This window comes from Sciurus vulgaris (assembly GCF_902686455.1).
Source record: "Sciurus vulgaris genome assembly, chromosome: 4".
Lineage (NCBI taxonomy): Eukaryota > Metazoa > Chordata > Mammalia > Rodentia > Sciuridae > Sciurus > Sciurus vulgaris.
The window spans coordinates 158,403,967-158,430,753 of NC_136464.1; the positions used below are offsets into that span (position 1 = coordinate 158,403,967).

General features: G+C 40.2%; 1 protein-coding gene across 1 annotated transcript in view; it reads right to left on the reverse strand.

Moving 5' to 3' along the window:
- Positions 1-26,787, reverse strand: part of FRY (FRY microtubule binding protein) — a 274,897-nt gene that overhangs the window by 173,728 nt on the left and 74,382 nt on the right. Inside the window, 1 exon segment of the mRNA XM_079137248.1 lies at positions 67-120. Within this exon segment, the coding sequence (XP_078993374.1) occupies positions 67-120 (54 nt within the window).

The following is a 26,787-nucleotide window of genomic DNA, read 5'->3' on the forward strand; positions in this document are numbered from 1 at the left end:
TAACAATAGTGAGCATTCAGACTTCACCTTCTGAGTATTCTGAAATAATAAAAACTTATCACCTACTTGGTCAAATTGGGGGTCTTCTCCACGCTGCAGAGATTTTGTCAATGGTTTTTCCTACAAAAGAAAAAAATATTTGCAAGAAACATTATTATAGAATTTTAAGCATTATAAAATAAACACCATTATTGTACAATTTTCTTAATATTTTTCTCCTTCACAGAATGAGAAGGTATCAGTATTTAAATGAGTGAGAAAGTCTCCTGTAACTAATCTGATCTCACACGTAGGCTGTGATCATTTCTGTCATGACTCTTTTTTTTTTTTTTTTTTTTTTTGCCGTATTGGGGATTGAACCCAGGGCCTCATGGTTGCGAGGCAAGCACTCTACCAGCTGAGCCATATCCCCAGCCCTCTGGCATGACTCTTGGTGTCCATCTTAACACACACCTCTTTGACCAAAACATGAAGAACCTGATGCTCGGGGAAATGCAAATTAAAACCACCATGAGATACTACCTCAAACCAGCTAGATGACTTTTATCAAAAAGACAAAACATAAATGTCTATGAGGATGTAGAGAAAAAGGAATCCTTGAATGTTACTGGTGAGAATGGTGATTAGTACCGCCAAGTATGGAAGTTCTTCAAAGAGTTAAAAGGAGAAGTACCATATCATTCACTAATTCTACTTCTGAGTATACATCCAAAGTAAATGAAACCAGTATGTTGAAGAGTATCTGCACGTGCATATTCACTGATGCATTATTTATAATAGCCAAGATTAGGAATCAACCTAAATGTCAATCAATGGATGAATGGAGAAAGGAAATAAGGTATCCACACACAGTGAAGTACTACTCAGCCTTTAAAAAGAAGGGAATCCTGTCATATGCAACGATATGGATGAACTTGGAGGATGTTTTGCTAAGTGATAAAAGCCTCACACAGAGAGATAAATATTACACAATCTCATTTATATGTGGAATCTAAGAGTCAAAATTGAAGAAGCAGAGTAGAATGCTGGTGAGCAGAGACTGGTGGGGACAGGTTAGGGAAGGGGGAAGGAGAGATCCTGGTCAAAGGGTACAGGTTTCAGTTAGGAGGAATAAGCTTTGGAGACATAATGGGTAAAACAGTGACTGTACTTAATACTAATGTATTATGCTTTGATCTGCATGTGTCCCCTAGAAATTCACGCTGAAACTTAACCCCTCAGATGATGCTGTTAAGGGACAAGGCCTTTGGGTGGTGATGAGACTCTGAGGGCAGAACCATCATGGATGGAATTAGTGCCCTAGGAGCTTGCTTGTCTTCCAACCATGCCAGGATGCAGCATAAAAACCCATCGAGAGGGTTTCAAGATGGCGGCCTACAGGGTGGCTGCATTTCATGTTGCTCCAGGACTCAGGATTCAAAAGAGGAGATATCGAGACACTTGGGACCAACTCAAAGCAGCCGGGTGACTCTCACCCGTTGGGAAGGCGTCCCGGATGGGATGGTGGTCCCGGAACGCAGGGAACTTTGTGAAGTAGAGCTGCCGGAGAGACGCCCCTCCCCCCGCTGGAGCAGTGAACTTGGACAGCTGGGAGTGCCGTAAAGGAGGCCGCTCGGCACAGCGCTAGGACTCGGAGCAACCACTGGGGCTCCGGCGGCTGCCCAGGGGAGGAGTGGCGAGGAGAGTTGTGTGGACTCAGGACACCGGGGCCTGCCCTGAGGAGGAGGAGGAGGAGCGTGGCCGCTTGGGTTCGGAGTGACTGCACCAGAGCTACAGGCGGTTGCCAGAGGAGAAGCCGTGCGGCGAGCAGTTTGGACTCAGAACGACTGCTTCTGAACACCGGCGCCTGCCCTGGGGACGACGAGGAGGAGGAGCGTGGCCACTTGGTTTCAGAGTGACTACACCAGAGCTACAGGCGGTTGCCAGAGGAGGGGCTGCGTGGCGAGCTGTTTGGACTCAGACCACTTCTGAACACCGGGGCCTGCCCGGAGGAGGAGGAGGAAGAGGAGGAGGAGCGCGGCGGGTCGTTTGGACTCGCAGTGACTGCATTAGCGCTCCAGGCGGCTGCTCAGAGGAGAAGGCGAGTGGAGAGTTGTTTGGACTTAAAGTGACAGCGCCTGAACACAGGGGGCCTGCCTGGAGGAGAAGCGTGGTGGGTCACTTGGTCTTAAGTGGCCGCACCAGAGCTCCGGGCAGTTGCCCAGAGGACCCGTGCAGCGGGTCACGTGGATTCAGAGCCACTCAGAGCGACCACTCCTGAACACTCGGGGGGTTATCTGGAGAAGGAGGAGGAACGGGGAGGGTCACTTCGACTCGGAGTGATTGATTGCCCAGGACTAGGGGTGGTTGGTGGGAGGTGGAGGCACGCAGTGAGTTTCTTGGACTCCTAGTGACCGCACCGGAATACTGGGCGGCTGTCTGGAGGAAGAGGCGTGTGGCGGGTCTCTGGGTCTCAGAGCGATTGTACGGGGCCCCAGGGGGCTGCTCAGAGGAGGGGCCGCATAGCCAGGCGATTAGGTGCAGAGCAGGGTCCCAGGATCTAGGAGGCTTCTGGGTGGAAGAGCCGCACAGAGACAGGCTTAGGGTGGAGCGAAGGTTCCAGGTCTGCGGGCAGATTCTCTGAGGAGGGGCAGCCTAAGGAGATTCATCTGCGAAGGGTGAGGCTCCCAGGCCCAGGAGGTAGGGCCGGGCCCCTGGGAAATTTGCAGAGGAAGGCAGCCCAGCCCAGGCGGTAGCTGTAATTGAGGGAACCTCTAGGAGGGTACTGACCAGCGAGACCTCCCCACCGGGTGAGTCTTCCCTGCCGGGTGAGGTTTCCCCACAAGGACGGTAAAACTAGAGACTCAGGCCCAAACAGGCCTTGCCTCAGCCCGCAGCCTAGGTCCCCTTTGGATGACCATTGGTCAACAAGTGGAGGCACCTCTGCCCACTAGCAGGGATTATACCCCACCTGAAGGCCACCACTCCTAGAGAGGCAGCTTCCTTGTGGAGCACCGCATTATCAACTTCCTCCAAGACATCAGGCTACTAAAGGCTAAGGGGGGATATATATAGAAATCTTCAGGGACATTGTAAGTCAATAGAGGAAATCTGCAATATCTCAGCGGTCCACTGATACCTGAACAATATGAGAAAACAAGGAAAGAAAATGCTGCAAACGAATCTAGATGTTACATCAATAAAACCCAATGACAGCATGGCAGAAGAAATGACAGAAAAGGAGTTCAGAATGTACATAATTAAAATGATCAGAGAAGCAAACGATGAGATGAAAGAGCAAATGCAAGCATTGAATGATCGCACCAATCGACAGTTAAAAGAGCAAATACAGGAAGCAAAAGATCATTTCAATAAAGAGTTAGAGATATTGAAAAAAAACCAAACAGAAATCCTTGACATGAAGGAAACAATAAACCAAATTAAGAACTCCATAGAAAGCATATCCAATAGGATAGAACACCTGGAAGACAGAACCTCAGACATTGAAGACAAAATATTTAACCTTGAAAACAAAGTTGAACAAACAGAGAAGATGGTAAGAAATCATGAACAGAATCTACAAGAACTATGGGATATCATGAAAAGGCCAAATTTAAGAATTATTGGGATTGAGGAAGGCCTAGAGAAACAAGCCAAAGGAATGAACAATTTATTCAATGAAATAATATCAGAAAATTTCCCAAATCTGAAGAATGAAATGGAAAATCAAGTTCAAGAGGCTTATAGGACTCCAAATACACAAAATTACAACAGACCCACACCAAGGCACATTATAATGAAAATACCTAACACACAAAATAAAGATAGAATTTTAAAGGCTATGAGAGAAAAGAACCAAATTACATTCAGGGGGAAACCAATACGGATATCAGCAGACTTTTCAATCCAGACCCTAAAAGCTAGAAGGGCCTGGAACAACATTTTTCAAGCCCTGAAAGAAAATGGATGCCAACCAAGAATCTTATACCCAGCAAAACTTACCTTCAAATTTGACGATGAAATAAAATCCTTCCATGATAAACAAAAGCTAAAAGAATTTACAAAAAGAAAGCCAGCATTACAGAACATTCTCAGCAAAATATTCCATGAGGAAGAGATGAAAAACAAAGAAGCAAATCAGCAAAGGGAGGAATTATCCTAAAGGAATTGTCAAATAAAGGAGGAACCAAGTTGTGTCAAACAAATAAATAAATAAAATTTAAAAAATGAACCAAATGATCGGGAAACCAAATCATATCTCTATAATAACCCTGAATGTGAATGGCCTGAATTCATCAATCAAAAGACATAGACTGGCTGATTGGATTAAAAAGAAAGATCCAACAATATGTTGCCTGCAAGAGACTCACCTCATAGAAAAAGATACCCATAGACTAAAGGTGAAAGGATGGGGAAAAACATACCATGCGCATGGACTCAGCAAAAAAGCTGGAGTATCCATCCTCATTTCCGATAGTGTGGACTTCAAGCCAAAGTTAGTCAGAAGGGATAAAGAAGGTCATTTCATACTGCTTAAGGGAAGCATAAATCAGCAAGATATAACAATCATAAACATCTATGCCCCAAACAGTGGCTCATCCATGTATGTCAAACAAATCCTTCTCAATTTCAGAAACCAAATAGACCATAACACAATAATACTAGGTGATTTTAACACGCCTCTCTCACCACTGGACAGATCTTCCAGACAAAAATTGAACAAAGAAACCATAGATCTCAATAACACAATCAATAATTTAGACTTAATGGACATTTATAGAATATACCATCCAACCAAGAGCGAATACACTTTCTTCTCAGCAGCACATGGATCCTTCTCTAAAATAGACCATATATTATGCCACAAAGCTAATGTTAGCAAACACAAGAAGATAGAGACACTACCATGTATTCTATCAGATCATAATGGATTGAAGTTAGAAATAAATGAAATTGTAAAACACAGAAACTATTCCAACATCTGGAGATTAAACAATATGCTATTATATGATGAATGGATAACAGAAGATATTAGGAAGGAAATTAAAAAATTCTTAGAGGTAAATGAGAACAAAGAAACATCATATCAAAATCTCTGGGACACTATGAAAGCAGTACTTAGAGGGAAATTTATTTCGTGGAGCGTATTTAATAAAAGAAGTAAAACTCAACAAATAAACGACCTAACACTACAGCTCAAAGCCCTAGAAAAAGAAGAACAGAACAGCACCAAAAGTAGTAGAAGACAGGAAATAGTTAAACTCAGAGCTGAAATCAATGAAATTGAAACAAAAGAAACAATACAAAAAATTGACAAAATAAATAGTTGGTTCTTTGAAAAAATAAACAAAATTGATAAACCTTTAGCCACACTAACAAAGAGAAGATGAGAGAAAACCCAAATCACTAAAAATCGGAATGAACGAGGAAATATCACAACAGACAGGATTGAAATACAAAACATAATTAGAAGCTATTTTGAAAATCTATACTCCAACAAATAGAAAATTTCAAAGACATCAACAGGTTTCTAGAGACATATGAATTGCCTAAACTGAATGAGGAGGACATAAACAATTTAAATAGACCAATTTCAAGTACTGAAATAGAAGAAGTCATCAAAAGCCTACCAACAAAGAAAAGTCCGGGACCAGATGGGTTCTCAGCCGAGTTCTACAAAACCTTTAAAGAAGAGCTCATTCCAATACTTCTCAAAGTATTCCATAAAATAGAAGAGGAGGGAACCCTCCCAATCTCATTCTATGAAGCCAATATCACACTGATACCTAAACCAGACAGAGACTCATCAAGGAAAGAAAATTTCAGACCAATATCCTTAATGAACATCGACGCAAAAATTCTCAACAAAATTTTAGCAAATCGCATACAAAAACATATTAAAAAGATAGTGCACCATGATCAAGTGGGCTTCATCCCAGGTATGCAAGGTTGGTTCAACATCAGGAAATCAATAAACGTAATTCACCATATTAATAGACTTAAAGTCAAGAATCACATGATTATTTCAATAGATGCAGAAAAAGCATTTGATAAAATACAGCACCCCTTCATGCTCAAAACACTAGAAAAAATAGGGATACTGGGAACATTCCTTAACATTGTAAAGGCCATTTATGCCAAGCCCATGGCTAATATCATTCTAAATGGTGAAAAACTGAAAGCATTCCCCCTAAAAACTGGAACAAGGCAGGGATGCCCTCTTTCACCACTTCTATTCAACATCGTTCTTGAGACTCTGGCCAGAGCAATTAGACAAAGCAAAGAAATTAAAGGGATACGAATTGGAAAAGAAGAACTCAAACTATCCCTGTTCGCTGATGACATGATTATATATTTAGAGGAACCTGGAAATTCCACCAGAAAACTCTTAGAACTCGTAAGTGAATTCAGTAAAGTAGCAGGTTACAAGATCAATGCCCATAAATCCAACACATTTTTATACATAAGTGATGAATCTTCAGAAAGAGAAATTAGGAAAACTACCCCATTCACAATAGCCTCGAAAAAAATAAAATACTTGGGAATCAATCTCACAAAAGAGGTGAAAGACCTCTACAATGAGAACTATACAACACTAAAGAAAGAAATTAAAGAACACCTTAGAAGATGGAAAGATCTTCCATGTTCTTGGATAGGAAGAATTAATATTGTCAAAATGGCCATACTACCTAAAGTGCTATACAAATTCAATGCAATTCCAATTAAAATTCCAATGACGTACCTTACAGAATAGAGCAAGCAATTATGAAATTCATCTGGAAGAATAAGAAACCCAGAATAGCTAAAGCAATCCTTAGCAGGAAGAGTGAAACAGGGGGTATTGCAATACCAGATCTTCAACTCTACTACAAAGCAATAGTAACAAAAACGGCATGGTATTGGTACCAAAATAGAAAGGTAGATCAATGGTACAGAATAGAGGACACGGACACAAACCCAAATAAATACAATTTTCTCATACTAGACAAAGGGGCCAAAAATATGCAATGGAGAAAAGATAGCCTCTTCTACAAATGGTGCTGGGAGAATTGCAAATCCATATGCAACAGAATGAAACTAAACCCATATCTCTCACCATGCACGAAACTAAACTCAAAATGGATTAAGGACCTCGGAATCAGACCAGAGACCCTGCAGATTATAGAAGAAAAAGTAGGTCCAAATCTTCACCTTGTTGGTCTAGGATCAGACTTCCTTAACAGGACTCCCATAGCACAAGAAATAAAAGCTAGAATCAACCACTGGGATAGATTCAAACTAAAAAGCTTTCTCTCAGCAAAGGAAACTATCAGCAATGCGAAGAAAGAGCCTACAGAGTGGGAGAATATCTTTGCCAATCATACTTCAGATAGAGCACTAATCTCCAGAATCTATAAAGAACTCAAAAACTCTACTCCAAGAATTCAAACAGTCCAGTCAACAAATGGGCTAAGGAAATGAATAGACACTTCACAGAAGAAGATCTACAAGCAATCAACAAACATATGGAAAAATGTTCAACATCTCTAGTAATAAGAGAAATGCAAATCAAACCACCCTAAGATTCCATCTCACCCCAATTAGAATGGCGATTATCAAGAATACGAGCAACAACAGGTGTTGGCGAGGATGTGGGGAGAAAGGTACACTCATACACTGCTGGTGGGGCTGCAAATTAGTGCAGCCACTCTGGAAAGCAGTGTGGAGATTCCTTAGAAAACTCGGAATGGACCCTCCATTTGACCCAGCTATCCCACTCCTTGGCCTATACCCAAAGGACTTAAAATCAGCATACTACAGAGACACAGCCACATCAATGTTCATAGCTGCTCAATTCACAATAGCCAGATTGTGGAACCAACCTAGATGCCCTTCAATTGATGAGTGGATAAAGAAACTGTGGTATATATATATACAATGGAATATTACTCAGCCATAAAGAATGATAAAATTATGGCATTTGCAGGCAAATGGATGAAATTGGAGAATATCATGCTAAGTGAGATAAGCCAATCTCAAAAAGCCAAAGGACGAATGATATCGCTAATAAGTGGAGGATGACACATAATGGGGGGGAGGGAAGGGTTAGTGTTAGTGTTAGAGTTAGGGTTAGGGAGGGGGGCAAGTATGGAAGAAGGAAGTACTGTATAGAGGGTAAAGAGGGGTGGGAGGGGTGGGGGGAAAGGGAAAAAATAACAGAATGAATCAAACAACATTACTCTATGTAAATTTATGATTACACAAATGGTATGCCTTTGCGCCATGGACATACAGAGAAACAACATGTATCCCATTTGTTTACAATAAAAAAAAAAAAAAAAAAAAAAGAAAACCCATCGATGAGGAAGAAAGCCAGACACCATATCTGCTCGGGACTGCATCTGGCTTTCCAGTCTCCACAACTGTAAGCAACAAATTTCTGTTGTTTAAGAACTACCCCATTTATGGTAGTTTTTTATAGCAGTCTGAATGGAATAAGACAAGCTATATACTTGGAAACTGCTGAGGAAGTGAATTTTAAATGTTCTTACCACACATTTATGAAGAAGTGTCTGGGGTGATGGATATGTGATTAGCTTGAAGTACTTATTCCACAAAGTGTAGATATAGCAAAACATCATGCTGTATGCCAAAAATTTACAAATTTTATTTGTAAAGTTTAAAAAAAATCTGATACTGTGGTGGTCTTGTATTTTCAACGGAAACCACATAATAAAAACCATGGCTGGGTGTAGTGGTGCATGCCTGTAATTCCAGTGACTTGGGAGATCTGAGGTATGAAGATTCCAAGTTTGAGACCAACTGTGGCAACTCAGTGAGACTCTGTCTCAAAATAAAAAGATATAAGGACTGGGGATACCGAACAGAGGTAAAGCACCCCTGGGTCCAATCTCCAGTAACAGAAACAAACAAACACACAAACAAATTAAAAGCCCAAACCACCATCACCACCAAAACATAGAGAATTTATTTTTTAAGTTTTTAGTATTTATCTTGGGACTTAACAGATAATAAAAAGTTGAAAGTGACATACTAGTCTAAGTTCTTACCTGTAGAAACAAAATAAGATCTATTTATTAGACTGATGTTGAGGGACAAGCTGCTAATCATATATTTACTAGGTGTAACTGGTGAATTTGGGGCATGTGATTTGACTTGTACCACAGAACTCAGCAGAAATAATCTCAGTAGTGACTTGGGTCTACAGAAATATATTATAATTACTTATCCTTGTTTGTATTTTGTATTTTTTACTCTGAGAGTTAATTCTGACCCAAATTTGGTTCAGGATTAAAAAACAAACAAAAGGCACTTACAATGTTTTCCTTTGGCCAATGGAAAGGCCCTGGAACACTCCATCTACGTGGAGCTGATCACACAGACCCTCTGGCTATCTCCCTCCTCCCATCTGCTCCTCCATTCACCGAGATGAAATAATACCTATAGCCATGCAAAGTCCCCTCCCAACCCACAGTCTTTGCTCTTGAAAAAATGGACATGGTGGGCTCATGCTGGACATGTGAAATTTCATCAAGAGCCTTCTGAATCAACTGCTCTGTCTCATCTGCAGAATACAGAACATCAAAATATATATTCTTCTAAAGAGAATACTGCATTCTTACAGGCTACTAAGCCTTTTCAAAGTTTGTGATCTAGAATGTAGTAGATGTGGGAGGTTTAGAACATAATAAAACACTAAATCTGGCAGAGTCAGTATAAAAATGAAAAACACAGAACGATTAGAGAAACAACAGAAGCGGTTAAACATACAAGAAGACAAGTTCAGCAATTAAACTGGAAAGTACTTCTTGTCTATGTAAAGGTTATAAGGTCATCTTTTGAAGTTCTCAGTAAAATCAACCTAAATACAAAGATGAAAATTACAGAAGGGTGAACAGGTGGCACCAGGTCTCACCAACGTCCTTGGCATACACCCACTGTAAAGAGTTCTACTCCATGTTCTCTTTATTCATCACCAACAGAGGTTGAGAGTCCCCCACGTGTCAATCACGGCCTGCTGGGTGGAAGGCTGTGGAACGTGACCCCTCCCCGCCCCACCACTGGGAAGGAGGGCCCCAGCAGGCAAGTGGGCAGTGATCTCTTAAGAGTGCTTTCTCCTGGCTCATCCAAACCTCCACCCAGCTGTCACTTCCTGGGGGAGATCTTTTTTAGTTGCCCCCAATACCAAGTCCCTCTCGTGAGACTGTACAGCTCCACATACTTTTTCCCTTTTGCGGCAGTTATCACAGTGCAAAGTCACATCGCAGTGTACCACCATGTGATGTATGTCCCCTAAGTGCCACCCCCACTTGGCAGGAAACCCAGATACATAGCAAACTCCATCTGTTTCTCTGGACATTTAAGAGTCACCGCAGAGGATGGCTTAGTGCGTCTGCCTAATTAATGAAAGCTCTAGGCTGCTGGTGTCCAGTTTCTTCAAATACAGGATCCTTTTTTTGTGTGTGTAGGTATGTTTTTACATGTTTTGTTATAAGCTAAAAAAAAAAATTATACTTTTATTGTGGCAAAATATACATAACAAAACTTAGCAGTTTAACCACTTTTTTGTGGGGGAGATAAACCAGTGATTGAACTCAGGGTCACTCAACCACTGAGCCATATCCCCAGCCCTATCTTCTATTTTATTTAGAGACAGGGTCTCACTGAGTTGCTTAGTACCTCACCATTGCTAAGGCTGGCTTTGAACTCGTGATCCTCCTGCCTCAGCCTCCCGAGCTGCTAGGATTACAGGCATGTGCCCCTGTGCCTAGCTTAGTTTAACCACTTTTAAGTGTATAATTCAGTGGCATTAAATACATGCATGGTGTGGTTCAATCATCTCCATTATCTATTTATGAAGATCACTTTTCAAGCCAAAAATTGTCAAGGAATTCTGAAACATGACAATCCCCTAACCATACAAGATAGCAATTCTATTTTAGCACATATTGTTAACACTATACATGACAACAGAGCTAATACTACGGCTCCCATGGTACCTGCAAGTGGCTTTGTACTACAATAGCGACAATACATACACATGTATACATGTGTACACATGTACCTACATATGAAAAAAGGAAATGTGTCTTTTTCACAAGATCAGCTAAAAGCTAATGCCTGACTCACCTGTCGGTCTGTAGACCCTTGCAAGAAGTTAGGAGGGCCACACCTTGAGAACCCACAATGTCCTTTCACCACTACCTGAACGAGGAGGCTGCTTCAGTGGGGAAGGAAGGCGACCATGTCCACCAACATCCTGAAGCTTCCCAGGCCTAAACGTTATTTTCTCCTGCAGCAAACTCGGTAGGAAGCTGGTACACAGGGTGTTTTAAACTTACACATTTTCACATACATAGGAAGGAAACAACATTTTCCAAGTCACTTACCTAGTAGGCAAAGCTGAGAAGATAAGTTGTGTTCATGCACAATAGTCAGATCCATTTGCAAGAACATGGGTTCAAAGGACTCAACCAAACAACACACTAAGTATTCCGTAATTATTTTTGCACAAATATCCTGCATTGATCATATTCTTTGAAGACCTGGTGCAAATGTCACTTCCAAGGTGGTGTCACCTATTAGTTGTCCCTTGGCTCTGGTTATTCTGGTCAGAGTTTCCATGGTGTTGTCATTTTTTGTCCTCCCCCATGCCCGATACACAGTTGAACCTTATTATCAGGGTTTGTTCAACGAGTGAATATGTCCCCATGAATTGGAAAAGACAGGTTCAGCCACAGAGAACCTAATCCACATTTAAACATTAACAAGATTATCTTTGTATCAATATAAATGTAATCAGTGTCAGGAGGCTTAGGATAGAGGAGAGACTATCACACATGCTAAACGAGAGAAAAAGAAGGTGAAGAAAGGAAGGGAGGGAGGGAGGGAGGGAGAGAAGGAAGAGGGAATCTGAATCTGACCAAGCTTCTAGACCTCATTTTCAATTTTCAGGAAATACAGGAGTTAGAGAAAAATGTCATATTGTGCCACAGGGTGGCAATCAATAAAATCCAAACTGAAGGAAATTGTGGGAAAGAAAGACATTTCTTCAGTGAATAAGTTACAAAGGGTGAAAGGGAAGAAAAGAACTTGATGATTGCCCCCCACCTCCACCTCCACCTGGGCTGGAGATGGAAGCCCTGGAGAATGACCCAGGGTTTCGCACGTGCTAGGCACGCTCTACCACTGAGCCACACCCCAGCCCTCGCTTCCTCACATCTTTTAAAAAAGCTACTGGCAGTACGTGGATCTTCTCTGGATATTGATTAAAACTCTATTAAAAGAAAGCATGACACACATGAAACAATGGGCCATTTGAACACCTAATGGATATTTGATGATATTGGGGGATTATTGATAACTTTGTAGGTGTGGTAATGGTATTTGAGTTTCACTTAGAAAAGAGACTGGGCTAGGGATATAGTTCAGTTGGTAGAATGCTTGTCTTGCAAGGACAAGGCCCTGGGTTCAATCCCCAGCACTGAAAAACAAACAAAAAACCAAAAACAAACAAACAGAAAAACACCACACTTTATCTTGTTAGAGACCCATACCAAAATGCCTAGGGATGAATAGTACATTCAGCCCTCTGGATCCACGAATCCCACATCCAGGAATTCAAACAAGTCCACACTAAAAGTATTTGCAAGAATAAATAAATGAATAAATAAATTAAAAAGTTGCATTTGTACAGAATAAATACTGAGTTTTTTCTTCAAGTTATTCCCTAAGCAACATGGTTGAACAACTATTTACATAGTATTCACATCAGTTAGGTATTATAACTCCTCTAGAGATGATTTAAAGTATTTGGGAGGAGGCATGTAAGATTCTTTGAAATACTACATCATTTTATATGGTGAACTTGAGCCCCTGCAGGGAGTCCTACAGCCAATTCCCTTGGGATACCCAGGGACAACTGTATTTACTTGAACGAATACTGGGGGGAAGTTGAGGGAGTGTGCAACAAACTGGCCATGAGTGGACTGTTGTTCAAGATGGTCACAGGGTTTGTCATGCTATGCTGTTTGAGCATGTTGAAACTTGAATTTGCATAATAAAACCAACAAATAATATCTAAAACTGTCTTTTTTGTTCAAAAAAACCCCACAATATCTCATTTTAAAGAGGTATAAGCCATTCTCAAAAGCCTATTTAAGCAGCACATATCCAGCATTTAATTTTTTCCCAGTGGAGTTGCAGAGGGATCGCTCTCTGTTTCATCCCATTTACGGACAGGATTTGGGTGGCAAATTTCTCCGCCTGCTGTGTGAGAAGCCAGATGGCAGTTCTCAGTAGTCTGTATTTTGTTTTCTCCCCCTGAATCAAAGAGCAATGCTGTTCCAGCTCTCTGAGAGTGACTTTTCTCCTGTCCTGAAGAATTCTGTAGGCATTTCAGTATTTCCATAGGAAAAGAACAGGTCCCTGTTTGTCTTTCTGGTTGGCTACCTTGGGTTCTGATTTCCCTCACCCTTCTCTTAACATAGATTCTAAAAAAAGAAGGGTAGAAGGAAGCCATCAGCTTCCACCTCAATTTTCAGACCATTTCAGTGTGTACTACCTACATTTCAGTTCATAGCCTTTTCACACCAGGTGTCTCTGTAGCTTTAAGAGGGAAGGGTGGGGGACTGGGGTTGTGGCTCAGTGGTAGAGTGCTCACCTAACATGTGTGAGGCACTGGGTTCGATTCTCAGCACCACATACAATATAAATAAAGATATTTTGTCCACCTACAACTAAAAATATTAAAAAAAAAAAAAAAAAGAGGGAAGACAGCCATGCAGGATGGGTCACTGCAGCTGGAGGTCTAGGGTGAGTGCTATAAAGGTTTCATTTGAGAAACCTGAGGAACTCATCTGAGAAATCACTTTAAAATTCTGACTTTATAGTGGCCTCCCAAAATTCGAAGTGTGACTCACATAGATCAGACTTCAGTGATCTGAAAAGATCCAAGTTTTACTGCCCCTCAGAGATTTCAGGTAAACGTGTTTAACCTGGCAATGCCATGGAGTTAAGATGAGATTATTTGATTTCCCAAATACATCGCCAACCTTATTTAAGATGCTATTTTAATGTCTTTTAGTTAGTTATCACAACAGTTGAATGTAGTAGTTAGGGAATGACTTCGGGGTGTGAAGATCTGAAGTTGGATTTACAAACTGTGGGCAATACTTATCCTCTGAGCTTCAGTTACCTCTTAGGAAAAATGGGGATAAATAATAATAAAACATCTCACAGAATTAAAAGATGAGGGGCTGGAGATGTACTCAGTGGAGTGCTTGCTTGGCATGGGGGAGGCCCTGGGGTAGATACTCAGCACCACATATAAATAAACAAAATTTTAAAAAAAATATTAAAAGATGAATGGCATAAAGTACTCAGGAATTGCTGTCATTGCTATTATTAGAATTTAACCATCATTACTATTGGCATTAGAAAAGATTAAGATCCTATCTTTTATAATGTTTAGGAACTGAAACTAACTTCCATATATCTTCTGGGGTAATGCAACCCCCACTAACATTACTAAGGGTTTTAAGTTCAGTTTCCTAGAAGCTTCCATGTGTTAACCAGAAAGTTGTATTACAGAAAACAGGAAAAAATAATTATAAAGAGTAATTGCCCTTTCTCTCTTACAAAAAAAAAAAAAAAAAAAGCTTAACATTGTTCTTAACAGGCAATTTAGAGGAAACTTTTAATTAATGATGGTGTGGCCTATAAAAACAAACCAATTAAAACATTAACAACAAAACAACCAACATTAGTCTTCTCAAGTCTTGAACTACTGTGCTTCTGATTATGAGAACATGTTTTTGCATAATCACTGAAGGTTTTGAATGTCATTACCAGTGACAATTTATAATACACTTCTGGTCTGAGTAGTTAGCACAGAAGTTTAGAACCAAACCACTTCAGGATCTCTCTTCTTCACCAGAGCAGGGGGGATGCTGAGGGACCTGCTGTCCATCCCATGGGGACTGTGTCCTTCGGGAGAGAGGGCGTGCAATGCCACTTGAGCATTTCATCCAGAACTATCAGTTCCCCGCAGCCGGCATCCTGCTTCAGTCTGAACCAAAGAAAACTGGAGCTCAAAATATTTTTGTCTGTCATGTTTGTCTCTTCTATCTTATTTGTGCCAGCCTTGACTCCACTTTGGGGACACATCTAGGGAGTGAGCCTGAGGACACAAGGTTTGGAATACTGATCTTTCACCTCAAATGACCCCTAACATGGGGGCAGGAGACAGTCAGGGGCCCAGAGATGAGAACAGTCTTGAAAGGCACACGTACTCTGGTCATGTTGAATACCTGCCTGGATCACTCACCTTGTAGGGAAGACTGTGCTTCTGTGATGCCTACCTCAGATTGTCACTAGGTAAAAAATGGATGCCATCCATGACTTCCTGATGGGGTTTCATAAGAACTAATGAGCAAAACTGTTTCCCTTTTATTCTGTTTAGTTAGTAAAATGAGTTTCCACGAGCAAAACAATATATGCTGATTTTTTTTACCCCAAAACATTTAGGGAAAAATACTCAAGATCAAGAAAATGATACAGAAGGAGTTTCAAAGAAGTCCAAAGGTACCAGCAGGTAAGATGCACGCAGGATTCTGTGATATGGAATGTGAAGGTAGATCCAATCCATTAGCCTATTTTGGCACTTTTGCTTCTAAAACTAGAAACACTTGAGTTAATCTGTCCTATTTGCAGCTGGCTTTGCTCATTTCAGCAGAGCCTATTTCTCTGCCAAATTAACAGTCCCAAGTACAAATCCATTATCTGAACAGTGGAGGGGAAACTTCAATTAAGTTCGGCTACAAAGTTAATCTCATTTTAATTGAATAAAGAGCAGCTCTCACAGCCTTCAACCTTCACTCCCTTTGTTTCTGGGTTACATTCTATTTTGTTGATGTTTTCCATTTCCTGGGTCCCAATTACCCCTCCATCTGTGCATGTTACTATGTATATTTAAGTGCACTTTCAGTACGTGAGAACGAATCTTTTGTGGCCTTCTCGGGGGCTCTGTCCCATAGTTACTCTCTCCTGTCTTTCTCCCCCATCAGCCATCCTTAAACCCCTCTCCTCTTGGTGTCTTCCTAGGCTACGTGTCTAACCCAGCTGCGTTTCCTTTCCACCCCGCTTCTCATATCCATTTGTCCAACCAGTGGTCTACTTCTGACTTCCCTTCTTCCTCTCTTCTTTCTTCAACCACTGCAATCGAGCTTATCTCTCTCTTTTCAACTAAAAATTGAGGTCCCAAGAGGCCCCAGGAATCTTCCAAATGACAAATCTGGTGGCCAACCTTCAGAACTTTTCTCCCTGGAGTATCAGGGCATGTGACACTGTTGACCATCCCTTATTTCCACTCAAATCACCCCACCTCCCACCAGCAATCCTGCTTCTCCACTCATTCTTCTCTGTGGCCTTCACAGGTTAGTGTTATGGTTTAGGTAATAGATGTCCCCCAAAATCTCATGTGTGAAACAATGCCTGAGAGTTTAGAGGTGAAAAGATGGGTCATTAGAACCTTAATCTGATTAGTGAATTAATCCACTGATAGGGATTAACTGGATGGTAACTCTAGGCAGGTAAGTTATGGCTGGAGGAGGTTGGTCCCTGGGGGTGTCCTTTGGGGTATAAATTTTGTCCTTCTTGAGCTCAGCATGCTCTCTAACTCTCTCTCTCTCTCTCTCTCTCTCTCTCTCTCTCCTCTCTCTCTCTATCTCTCTGTTTCCTTGTGCCAAGTTCCCAGATGCTTTCATCTGCCATGATGTTCTGCTTCACCTCAAGCACCAAGGAAATGGAGCCAGTCATCTATGGACTGAGACCCTCTCAAACTGTGAGCCTCAAATAAACTTTTCCACCCCAAATTGTTCTTTTTGGGTCTTTTTGTGTCACAATGGTAAAAGAGCTGACTAAAACAGTTGGGTCTTTCTCCTTAAATGTTACCTTCCCCAGGGTTGAATCACCTTGGAGAAGCTCTTTGAACATTCCAACCCAGCTCCCTTCGGCAAGGGCGATAACAACTTAGAAATTGAGTAGAAATTTCCAAAGACTCAGTAAACATCAAATGGAAATAATGTATGTTTAAGACATCTTTAAAGTAAAAATGTACTAGATGTATAAGTAAGCAACAATAAAGATATCTAATAAAAACAGGTCTCATTATTGACCTGTGGGCATCAAAACTCATGCTGATTAAAATCATCACAGAATCTAGCTATTGTGAATTGGGCAGCTATAAACACTGATGTGGCTGCTTTACTAGAGTATGCTGATTTTAAGTCCTTTGGGTACAAGGGAATACTACTCAGACATAAAGAAGAATAAAATGATGACATTTGCTGGTAAATGGATGGAGTTGGAGAATATCATGCTAAGTGAAATAAGCCAATCCTAAAAAATGAAAGGCTGAATGTTTTCTCTGATAAGTGGATGATGATACATAATGGGGGGGAGGGAGTTGTGGGGGAGGATAAGAGAAGAATGGAGGAACTTTGGATTGTATAGAGGGAAATGGGGAGGGTGGTGGGGAAAGAAAGATAGTGAACTGAGACAGACATCATTACCCTATGTACATGTATGATTGCACAAATGGTATGAATTTACATCATGCACAACCGTAGAAATGAAAAGTTGTTCCCCATTTGTGTACAATGAATCAAAATGTAGTCTATAAAAATGAAAAATATATATACAAAAAATCATCACAGTTCTACAGTACAAATTGCTGCTGCCTAAATTATACTGATGACTTTCAGAATGTCAAAATGCAAATGTTGTGAGAAAACAGCAATATTATATCATAGTGTTCATAAGGCAGGAGTCTTCAAGACTCAGTACTTATGCCATTATTTTTATTCTTTATTTACTTTTTTTTCTGAGTGCTGGTGACGGAAGCCAGGGCCTTGCACATGAAAGGCAAGCGCTCCACGGCATAGTCCTGCACCATTACTAGGGAACGCGTCATTGTTGGCACTTTGTGTCACTAAAAAACAGGATGATTGTACTTTCCAAGGATCTCTTATTTGTATTAAAAGGATGTCCATGTAAATGGTGAACAGAAACATATAATTCAGAAAGAACTACGATAAAAATATTTTGGGGGAATAGCCTTTGCTGGTTTTATATTTCCCCAAAGAGGAAAATCTGATAATCTCATGATGTCACTGGGAATAAATCTTAAGGCCTTACACATGGGTGAACTGAATACTATCTTAAAGTGAGGTAAAAAGTCCTTTGATTTTTTTTTTTTTTTAACTACCAGAATACTTTTCACTGGGTTTATTTGCTACATGGGTTCAATTTGGACTATGGTTGCTTCATTAAATTCCACTGAATAACTGAAAAGATCCATTTAGGAGTCACAAAAGAAACATTTTTGTCCACATGATTCCAGGATGTTTATAATAAGGAAAACAAACTTCAGTTTTGTTTTCGTTTTCGAGCTCATCTAAAAGACCACCTCGTCAAGCCACTAAATGGAACCTTCCAATGGTTATATCTGGTTTTAGCTTTAGCAAATGCTTTCTTCTGGGCTAGGGTAAGGTTTCCAGGTTTTGGTGAATATCTTTATAGATTAAATGAGAGAGGTACCAGGCTAAGCTACCTTGCAGAGAAATAGCCTATTTAAAAAGTTATTTATTTGTTTATAGTTGGAAAATAAGCCAGTACTTTGTCAAATGTGATATAAATACTCCCCTTCTGACCAGCACTGTTTCTTAGGCTCCTTTTTGGACAACTTGACTTTGATTTCTATCGCTACACTTAGTAAGGAAGCTAAAATCTAGAAAATATTTTTAATCTCTTTATATTCCCCTTACTAGGTTTAGTTGAGCAGTAGAAGCCCCTGTTTCAGAGGGGTTTGACTAGAAAGACTAGCTGATTGTCCTCTGGGAAACTGACGTGAGTTCGCAGCATGGAGAGACATGAAGGTGGTGTTTTCTGCTGTTTACACTTCTTGGTCAACAGACACGTAACCTTGCTTAGTACAGGATGACCGGCATATCCATCAATGGTGCAGAAAAATTCCCCAGTGTGCAAACCTGGGCATGATGAAATATTAATAGGAATATACTGTGGCTTAGGTTAATGAATGATATAAGGGTAACAAACAAGATTGATTACAATAACTTTTATGCACATCCACCATATAAAGATCCAAACTGAGAGGCAGTAATTCAGTACAGCAGAAGTTTCCGAATTCACAAATTGCTTCAGATTAGAAATGGCAGGTAAAAGCACCTGATATTTGCTGGTATCTAGAAGTCTGCATGACCAAACCAGACAGGCCTCAGGGGTAAAAGGCAAGACTGTAGCTGCATGTGTATCTCCATATGGTACCAGAGGTGACAAACAGCTCTTTTAATACTTTATTTTATTTTATTATTTTAATACTGGGACAGAAACCAGAGCCTGTGCATGCTAGGCAAGCACTCTACCACTGAGCTACATCCCCAGCCAAAAAAGTCTTTAATAACTTCAAATAGAGTACATCCTAACCTAAGTCTACTACTCTTGCCCTATGTGATCTAAGAGGAAGCTGGTGTGCGCTTTTCCCTTGCAAAAGGCTTTGCTTACTCAGAGCCAAAATCAAATTCATCACAAGTACTGGAACCACTTCTCTGTAGTTTGTTGACGGTGGGTCACCAGTTTCACTATTTTGGCATAGTGTCCTGCTGGATGTCAGGTGAACTGGTGAACTATCCTGATGCCAGCTCCAACATTAGCACCCAGGAGGAACAAACACCTGAGACCAGGGCCGGGGCAAAGGTATGTTAACAGGTGTTACTGCCCAAGCCTGGAACAATAATAGCGCACAGTAATACTGCCATTGATTAATTTCTCGGCCTTTCAGTGCTGGTGCCCGTTGACCGTGGCTGGTGTTCATATAGATTCAGTCTTAAGGCGTGACATATTTCATTACAAATTCAAGCTGTGTGTGGCATTCTGGATTCTTCAAAGGCTTTGTACCCCCAGAATAACCTATGTTACTTCTAGTTTACTTTTAGTCTTATTTTAAAACAGAAATTCCCTTGTTCTTTCATGTTCACAACCAGTAGATGATGTTGTGTTATTTTTAAATGTCCAATCCAGTGTGACATAGCACCTTTAAGAATTATTACCTTGTCCTCCAGTCCTCACATGTGCTTCAAACCCAGAACAGAGACAGTATATAAACGACCCTGCCTGCGTCTTATCCATTGAGTATTTTGCAAGCAAGAGTTATCCAGGACCAAATCACAATAATGAAGATCCCATTTGTAGCATGTTTCTCCATAAAAGTGCTTCTAAATTCCAGGATTTCAGAAGAAGATGAGCATTGTGTGTGCTCTCTCTCTCTCCCTACTAAAGAACAAGATGAAAACTAAGTGTGTTGTTTTTTGAAATCATGTAGATCTTTCCCTTTTTCCAGGTTTCAAAGTAAAAACAAATTACTCTCTTTCTCTTCTTTGTCAAGAAAGTTAGAACGTCTTCTTTTTCTCCATTTAACATTTTATGCTCCGAATGTCAATTCAGATGGGATCTCTGGCCTAATCCCCAGTTTAGCTCCCACTACAGCTTCATGCAGGGACAATGGAAGATTAAACCAAGGTAGATTCAATAAACCATGACTTATACACTCAGCAATGCAAGAATTAAGTTTCATTTGTTATGTGCATTAGAGATAAAACTTGCTGCTCTTGTTTTATAGATGTGAAAACAATGATGGATCACATCTAGGTGATTTTGCAAGAAAAAAAAAGCCCTGGGATGAAAAGCCACATTTCTTGGGTGTTGTCCAAATTACAGGAAGAAGGATGGACCAAAGACCAACCTGAGAAAGACTGAAACTTCTTGAAATTTTCTGAACTTGTTTTACTTAGCTTGACATTTTGGGACACCTGGCCTCCCGTGTAGCCTAGCAATCTGCTATTGCTACTTGTCTCTGAGACCCCTAACCTCAAGAACTTGTGAGATCTCCTCTTTAAATGCCTGTTAAAACCGTCCAAGGTAGACTCACTTCAAATGCTGGTTTCCCTGCCTCGGTCTTCATTGTTTATACTGGGTGAGCCTCTGTGGCTTCAGTGAGGCTGAAGACACAGTGAGATGGATGTGCTGCCCTCCCCATGTATTTTCACTTGTTTGTCTCTGTCACATCCCAAAGCACAAGCACCAAGAGGGCCCCAACTGAGCCTGCTAGCAGCTTCTGCTACACCTCCGTTGGTGACATGGCTGAGCTCAAGACAAGTGTCTGATAGTGTTGGTGAAGGCAATGGCAGACAGCCAACTGCCCTGCTCAAGCCTCTCTGCTGTCTGAGAAACACAGAGACAGGAAATGCCAGGCTGACTTTGAAGGAAAGATACCAGAAGATTGGGTTAGTTGATCCCTGCTCCCTAACGAGGACGATGATGGTGCTGGTGGTGATGAAGATGACTGAGCACCTCTCATGTGCTCAGGATCACACTGGGCACTCCACACATTATCTCTGAACGCTTGATCACCTGAGGAACCAGACTGTTCCTCCTGTTCTGCAAACAAGGAAAAAGACAGCTGCTGTTCTCAAGGCCAAGAGACAATAAAGAGATGGGGTCAGGAGTTAAATCTGGAGCAGTCTGAGAAGCTTTTTTGTCTTTGACCTTACTCTCTTCTTGTCCATTCAATCTACAAAGTCAAAACTGGTGAGAACTCTTACATTTTGAAAAGCTGTAGAGTCTTATTTTTGAAGAGTTTATTAAGAAGCTAATGGCCAGTGACTATAGTGACTGATGCTATTTAAATAGAGACTTGTAGATAATAAGAGTGTATACTCAGAGATTGTGTCTGACCACTAAGAGTCAACTTGACTCTCTATCTACTGCTGGGGTGGGGTTGTGGGGCAGGTGGCCATATCAATGAGTAATGACGTATCCTTAGATGCCCCAAGACAGGAGGCTGTAACTCAATGTCTCTTGTACTCAAGCACATTGTAGGGCATTCATTTGCCAAGTGTGAAGGGTAGGAGACAAAAATCCATTATTAGTATACAGATTGGCAAGATGACCTTTGGAAACACATGGATTCATACAGACATTCCTTCATGCTGCTATATTAACATTTCATTCATTCATTCAAAAAATTTACTATCTACTCTATGTAAAACACTCTTCCAAACATGGAAACATGGTGTCTGTGAGCATGCACGCACGTGTGTGTGTGGCAAGGTGCATCAGACACGGGTATTGTCTCCAAATGACTTATACAATAATACTGTATTTTTTGACTTAAAAAAAAATCATTGCTCCTCTATAAAAATACATTTTATACTATGGTCTGGTATATATAAAAGTTTCATGAAACAATAATTACCCTAAAAATCTATAATGTACTCTGATATTTTCTGTTCTAGTCTATTCTAATTACTCATTGAACACAGAATAGTTTTGCTTAAGAGAATAATATGGTCATTCTAATGAGGTAGAGATTTATAGGTACATGGAAGTCTGTGTAAATATGGGCAAAACTGGAGAGTGCAGGGAAGAAATAGAAACAAACAAACAAATGACGACAACAAAAAATAACCCAAGTCTTTTACAGTGAGGAAGTGTGTGAACTGGACCTTGACAACCGTTAGGCTGAGCAGCTAAGAAGCATTCCCAGGAGTGAGTCTGGCACACATAATGCATGATGGTACGTGGAGAGCATGAGATAGGTCGTGTCCAAAAGTGAAAAAGTGTGAAAAAGGTTTTAGACAAGGAAAGTGAGAAACGGGGTAGTGTGAGGATTTATCAGATGGGATCAGAGGAGGAGCTGGTTACAAACCCCTCACTGTTCTTTTTATTCACCTTGGGGACATCCTTGCCATGGGAATGTCTGCTTGCACATGAATCTCACGATGCAGAGGTCCACCTGGCTTTATCTGCTTAAGGAGCAAATCAAGAATTCTGCAGGGGATGCAGGCAGGATGACAGATTAAGATAACTTGAAATTTCCCACATTTGGAATAACACTTGGGAAATGCTGAATAGAACTTTTTTTTTTTTTTTTTTAAATGCAGAAATGAGTTCACAAGATTGGCAAAAATAAAGGAACAGCAGGAAGTACTAAGGTGGTAGAGTGGCAGCCCAGGAGGCAGACTGTTTGGTCATCCTAGAGGTGTTTTGTGGTCCACATGAAGACAGGAGAAAGAAAGCTGTCGGCCTTGAGGGCTGGGATGATGGAAATAAGGTGTTTTACATAAAGTTTGGTTCAAAAAAGTCTACGAAAAAGATGAAAAGCTATACCAGTGGGTTCTAGGTTAAAACAAACTAACAAAAATCACATCCAAGAATCTGAAAGCACAAACCAAAGTTTTATATGAGCCAGGGGTTTACATTTGCATTATCTGCTAGTATAGAACTTCCTAAGCCAAGAAAGCAGTAGATATTTGGCTCTAGATAGGGATAACTCTGGGGTCACAAAAAGAAGCAAAGGCAGAAAAAAAGATGGAGAAAGACTCCCACAATAATGAATGTAAGGGAAACTCATGGAAAAATTTGTATTGAAAGTTTGTGCAGTACATGAAAAGCAATTTACCATTAGCAAAAGTTATCAGATACAGCAAACAGGAGGTATAGGCACAAACACTGATATAATAGAACAATAATCTAAAAGAAGACAGAACAATGTATGTTTAGGCAATTGAAGACATAAAATAAAGTTGTATACTTAAGGAAAAAAATAACATGGGAGGAAAAACACACCAAAGAGATCCTAAAAGGGACTCAAACGATACTTCTAGGAATGAAAAATGTGGTTGTCAGAATTAAAATTCTCCACGAGAATGATAAGCAACAAGTTAGACATGGCTCAAGAGAGTATTCATGAATTGGAAGACAGACCTGAAAAACATTACTTGGAACATCATAGGAAAAGGCAAAGAGAGAGAGATGATAAAAGAAGGAATTTGCAATATAGCAAGAAAAGGTTCAAAACACATCTAATAGGAGTGTCAGAAAGAGAAAGTGGTAAGTGGATAAATGGCAATTTTAACATAATTAATAGTTAAGAATTGTTAATTAATTGTTAAGGATTGATGAAAGATATAAATCCTCAACTCAAATTCAAGAAGCATAAGAGTCTCACACAAGAAATAAAATAAATTCACATCCAAATGCAGTGTAGCGAAAGAGCAGAATAACAAATACAAGGAATAAAACCATAATAGCAAGAAAGACATAATCTATGAAGAAAGTAATAAATCAACTGCAGACTTTTCAATGGTCATGATAGAAGCAACATAGTATAATATAACTTCAAAAGTCTAGAAGAGAATGAATGTGAACCTAGAGTTCCATTCCCAGTGAACCACTGCTGATAAGTGAGGGGAAAATAAGACATTAGAATGAACAGGACTGATTATTCATCTCCCACAGACTCCTTTTGTATTTTTTTTTTGAAATAAAAATAACTTTAAACAGGCATAAATAACTCAGTTAGCTTGTTTAGAATGTTTTGCATGGCAAAGGCAAAATAATGGTGACTGAACAAGAGCAAAGGATATCAAATGTCCCCAAAAAGCAAAAAAAAGAAGAAAAAGAAAAAAAGGCTGGGGATGTGTCTCAAGTGGTAGAGCACTTGCCTAGTATGTGTGAGGCATTGGATTTGATCCCCAGCATCACATAAAAAGAAATAAGTAAAATAAAGGTACTGTGTCCATCTACAACTTAAAAAAATATTATAAAAAAAGAAAAAAAATTATTGACTTACTCAAATATTAATGAATATGGATCTGAATGTCTTTTGGAAACAAAGAACAATACGGCTGAACAAGTGAAAGATGTTCACAAATATATTCATAAAGCAAAAACTCTAAAATTTTATTTTGGTAAGATATTTTTATTTCCCTTCCCCCTCCCATTAAGGTCAGCTGTTTGGGTAACCTTATTATTTGACATAAATAAAACTTTAAACTTTGATGTATTGTGGAATATAACCTATTGCACACAGTCTGTTATACTGGTATGGGATTCTTAGTCTTTTAAAAGTAAAACTGAAAATACGGATTCCTGTGTAGTCTTCCAAATAATAAAGCCATACTTCTAAATTTTTGAAAATTATCTTTGCCACTTCAAATTTTAGCTATGTTAAGGTTTATAGAATATGATTTTGTGATTTGATACAAACACATATGAGTTCAGGGTTCCAATGGATTTAATATCTTTCTTCTTTCTTTCTCTGGTGATTGAATGAAGAGGTGCTTAACAACTGAGTCACATCCCCATCCCTTTTTATATTTTATTTAGAGACAGGGTTTTGCTAAGTTGCTTAGAGTCTCACTAAGTTGCTGAGGTGGCTTTGAACTTGAGATCCTCCTGCCTCAGTCTCATGAGCTGCTGGGATTACAGGTGTGTGCCACCAAGCGTGGTGATTCAACATCTTTCTAAATGAGGTCAACTTAGCAAGAGACATAGGAGAATAGCTTTATTAGAATTCTCCTAATAGAGTATGTCCTCTACATACATAAAAGAATACCTCTTGGGATGGGGTTATAACTCAATGCATAAGACCCTGGGTTTCATTTCTAGCACTGCACAAAACAGCAGCAACAAAACAAACAAAAAATAAAAACAAAAACTACTTCTTGCTATGACTGCAGAACAAAAATGCCAAAAGCACATTTCTACTTTTCCAATCAGATAACAAGATACAGAATCCATTGTGGCTACTCTCCTCTAAGGAAGCAAACATAAGGACAAAAAATTACCAAGCAGTTTTCAACAGACAAGAAAAGACTATGGCATGGGAAGTTTGTATTTGTGCCAAAAAATACAAGGGGGATGAACAGTATGTTTTTATAAAAAGCAACAATACCAAAAATTGACTGAATGTATTTCTTCAGGTAAAAACCCCAAGCTGTCAGCACCTAAGAGCTCCCTCCCCCATTAGGCACATGGTGAAGAGATGCTGATGAAGAGGTCCTGTGCTTTTCCCCTTCAGGTTCCCATTTGGGGATACTTAAGTCGCACCATCAAAAGGAACTCAGAGCCTACCGCTGATTAGAAAGCTGGCCCACGAGAGTTTCTGAGACCTAATGCTTACTCAGAGAAGAAAGAAGGCCACATAAAAGTCAGAGCTGAGTAAAGAAGAAAAGATAAAACCAAATCTATTTCACATCTGAAATTCTTAAATGACGGTTTTTAAACTATTGTTCTGGAAATGTAGATGGCTCAAAAAAGAGCCTCTCTCAACTTTTGTACAACTTCTCAGTGCCTCAGGAAAAGTCACTAGGCTACTCAGTTTCAGAGACCCTTCTCCTGTCATTTTTGGTCTTCTCTGATGTTGAGGGAAATACTCTTCATTGTGCCTTACCACTGCTTCCTCCCTGGGCTCCCAAATACCCTATGGACTCCAAGGCAGCTTTCCTCCCCCACCAGGGAGGCAGTCCCAGCTTCCTAGGCAGCCAGAGTTTCCACAGGTCAACACTGTTCTGAGCAAGGGGAATATGGGAACTTGACTTGGCTAACTCAAGTCCCAGAAGAGCCCTGTGTTGGTATAAGAGGTGAGTGAAGATATCTCTATGCGAAGTTGTCCCTGCAGAGACTGGCAGTAGAGTGTAGTTACTGCAGGTCAGAGGGAAGCTCTGACTTCATCCATCAAGATGTGACCTTGAGCAATTACTTAACCCTCTCTGTGCCAACGTGTCCCATTTGTAAATGGGAAAAGACCTCAGGTCATTGTAAAGACTAAGTGAAGCACTGCCTGGCACACGGTAAGTACTCCATAAATATTAGCTACTACTAGTAGTTAGAGTAGTAGAAACATAAAAACATGAGAAACTGGGAAAAAGGTGCTGCTCTTTAAGT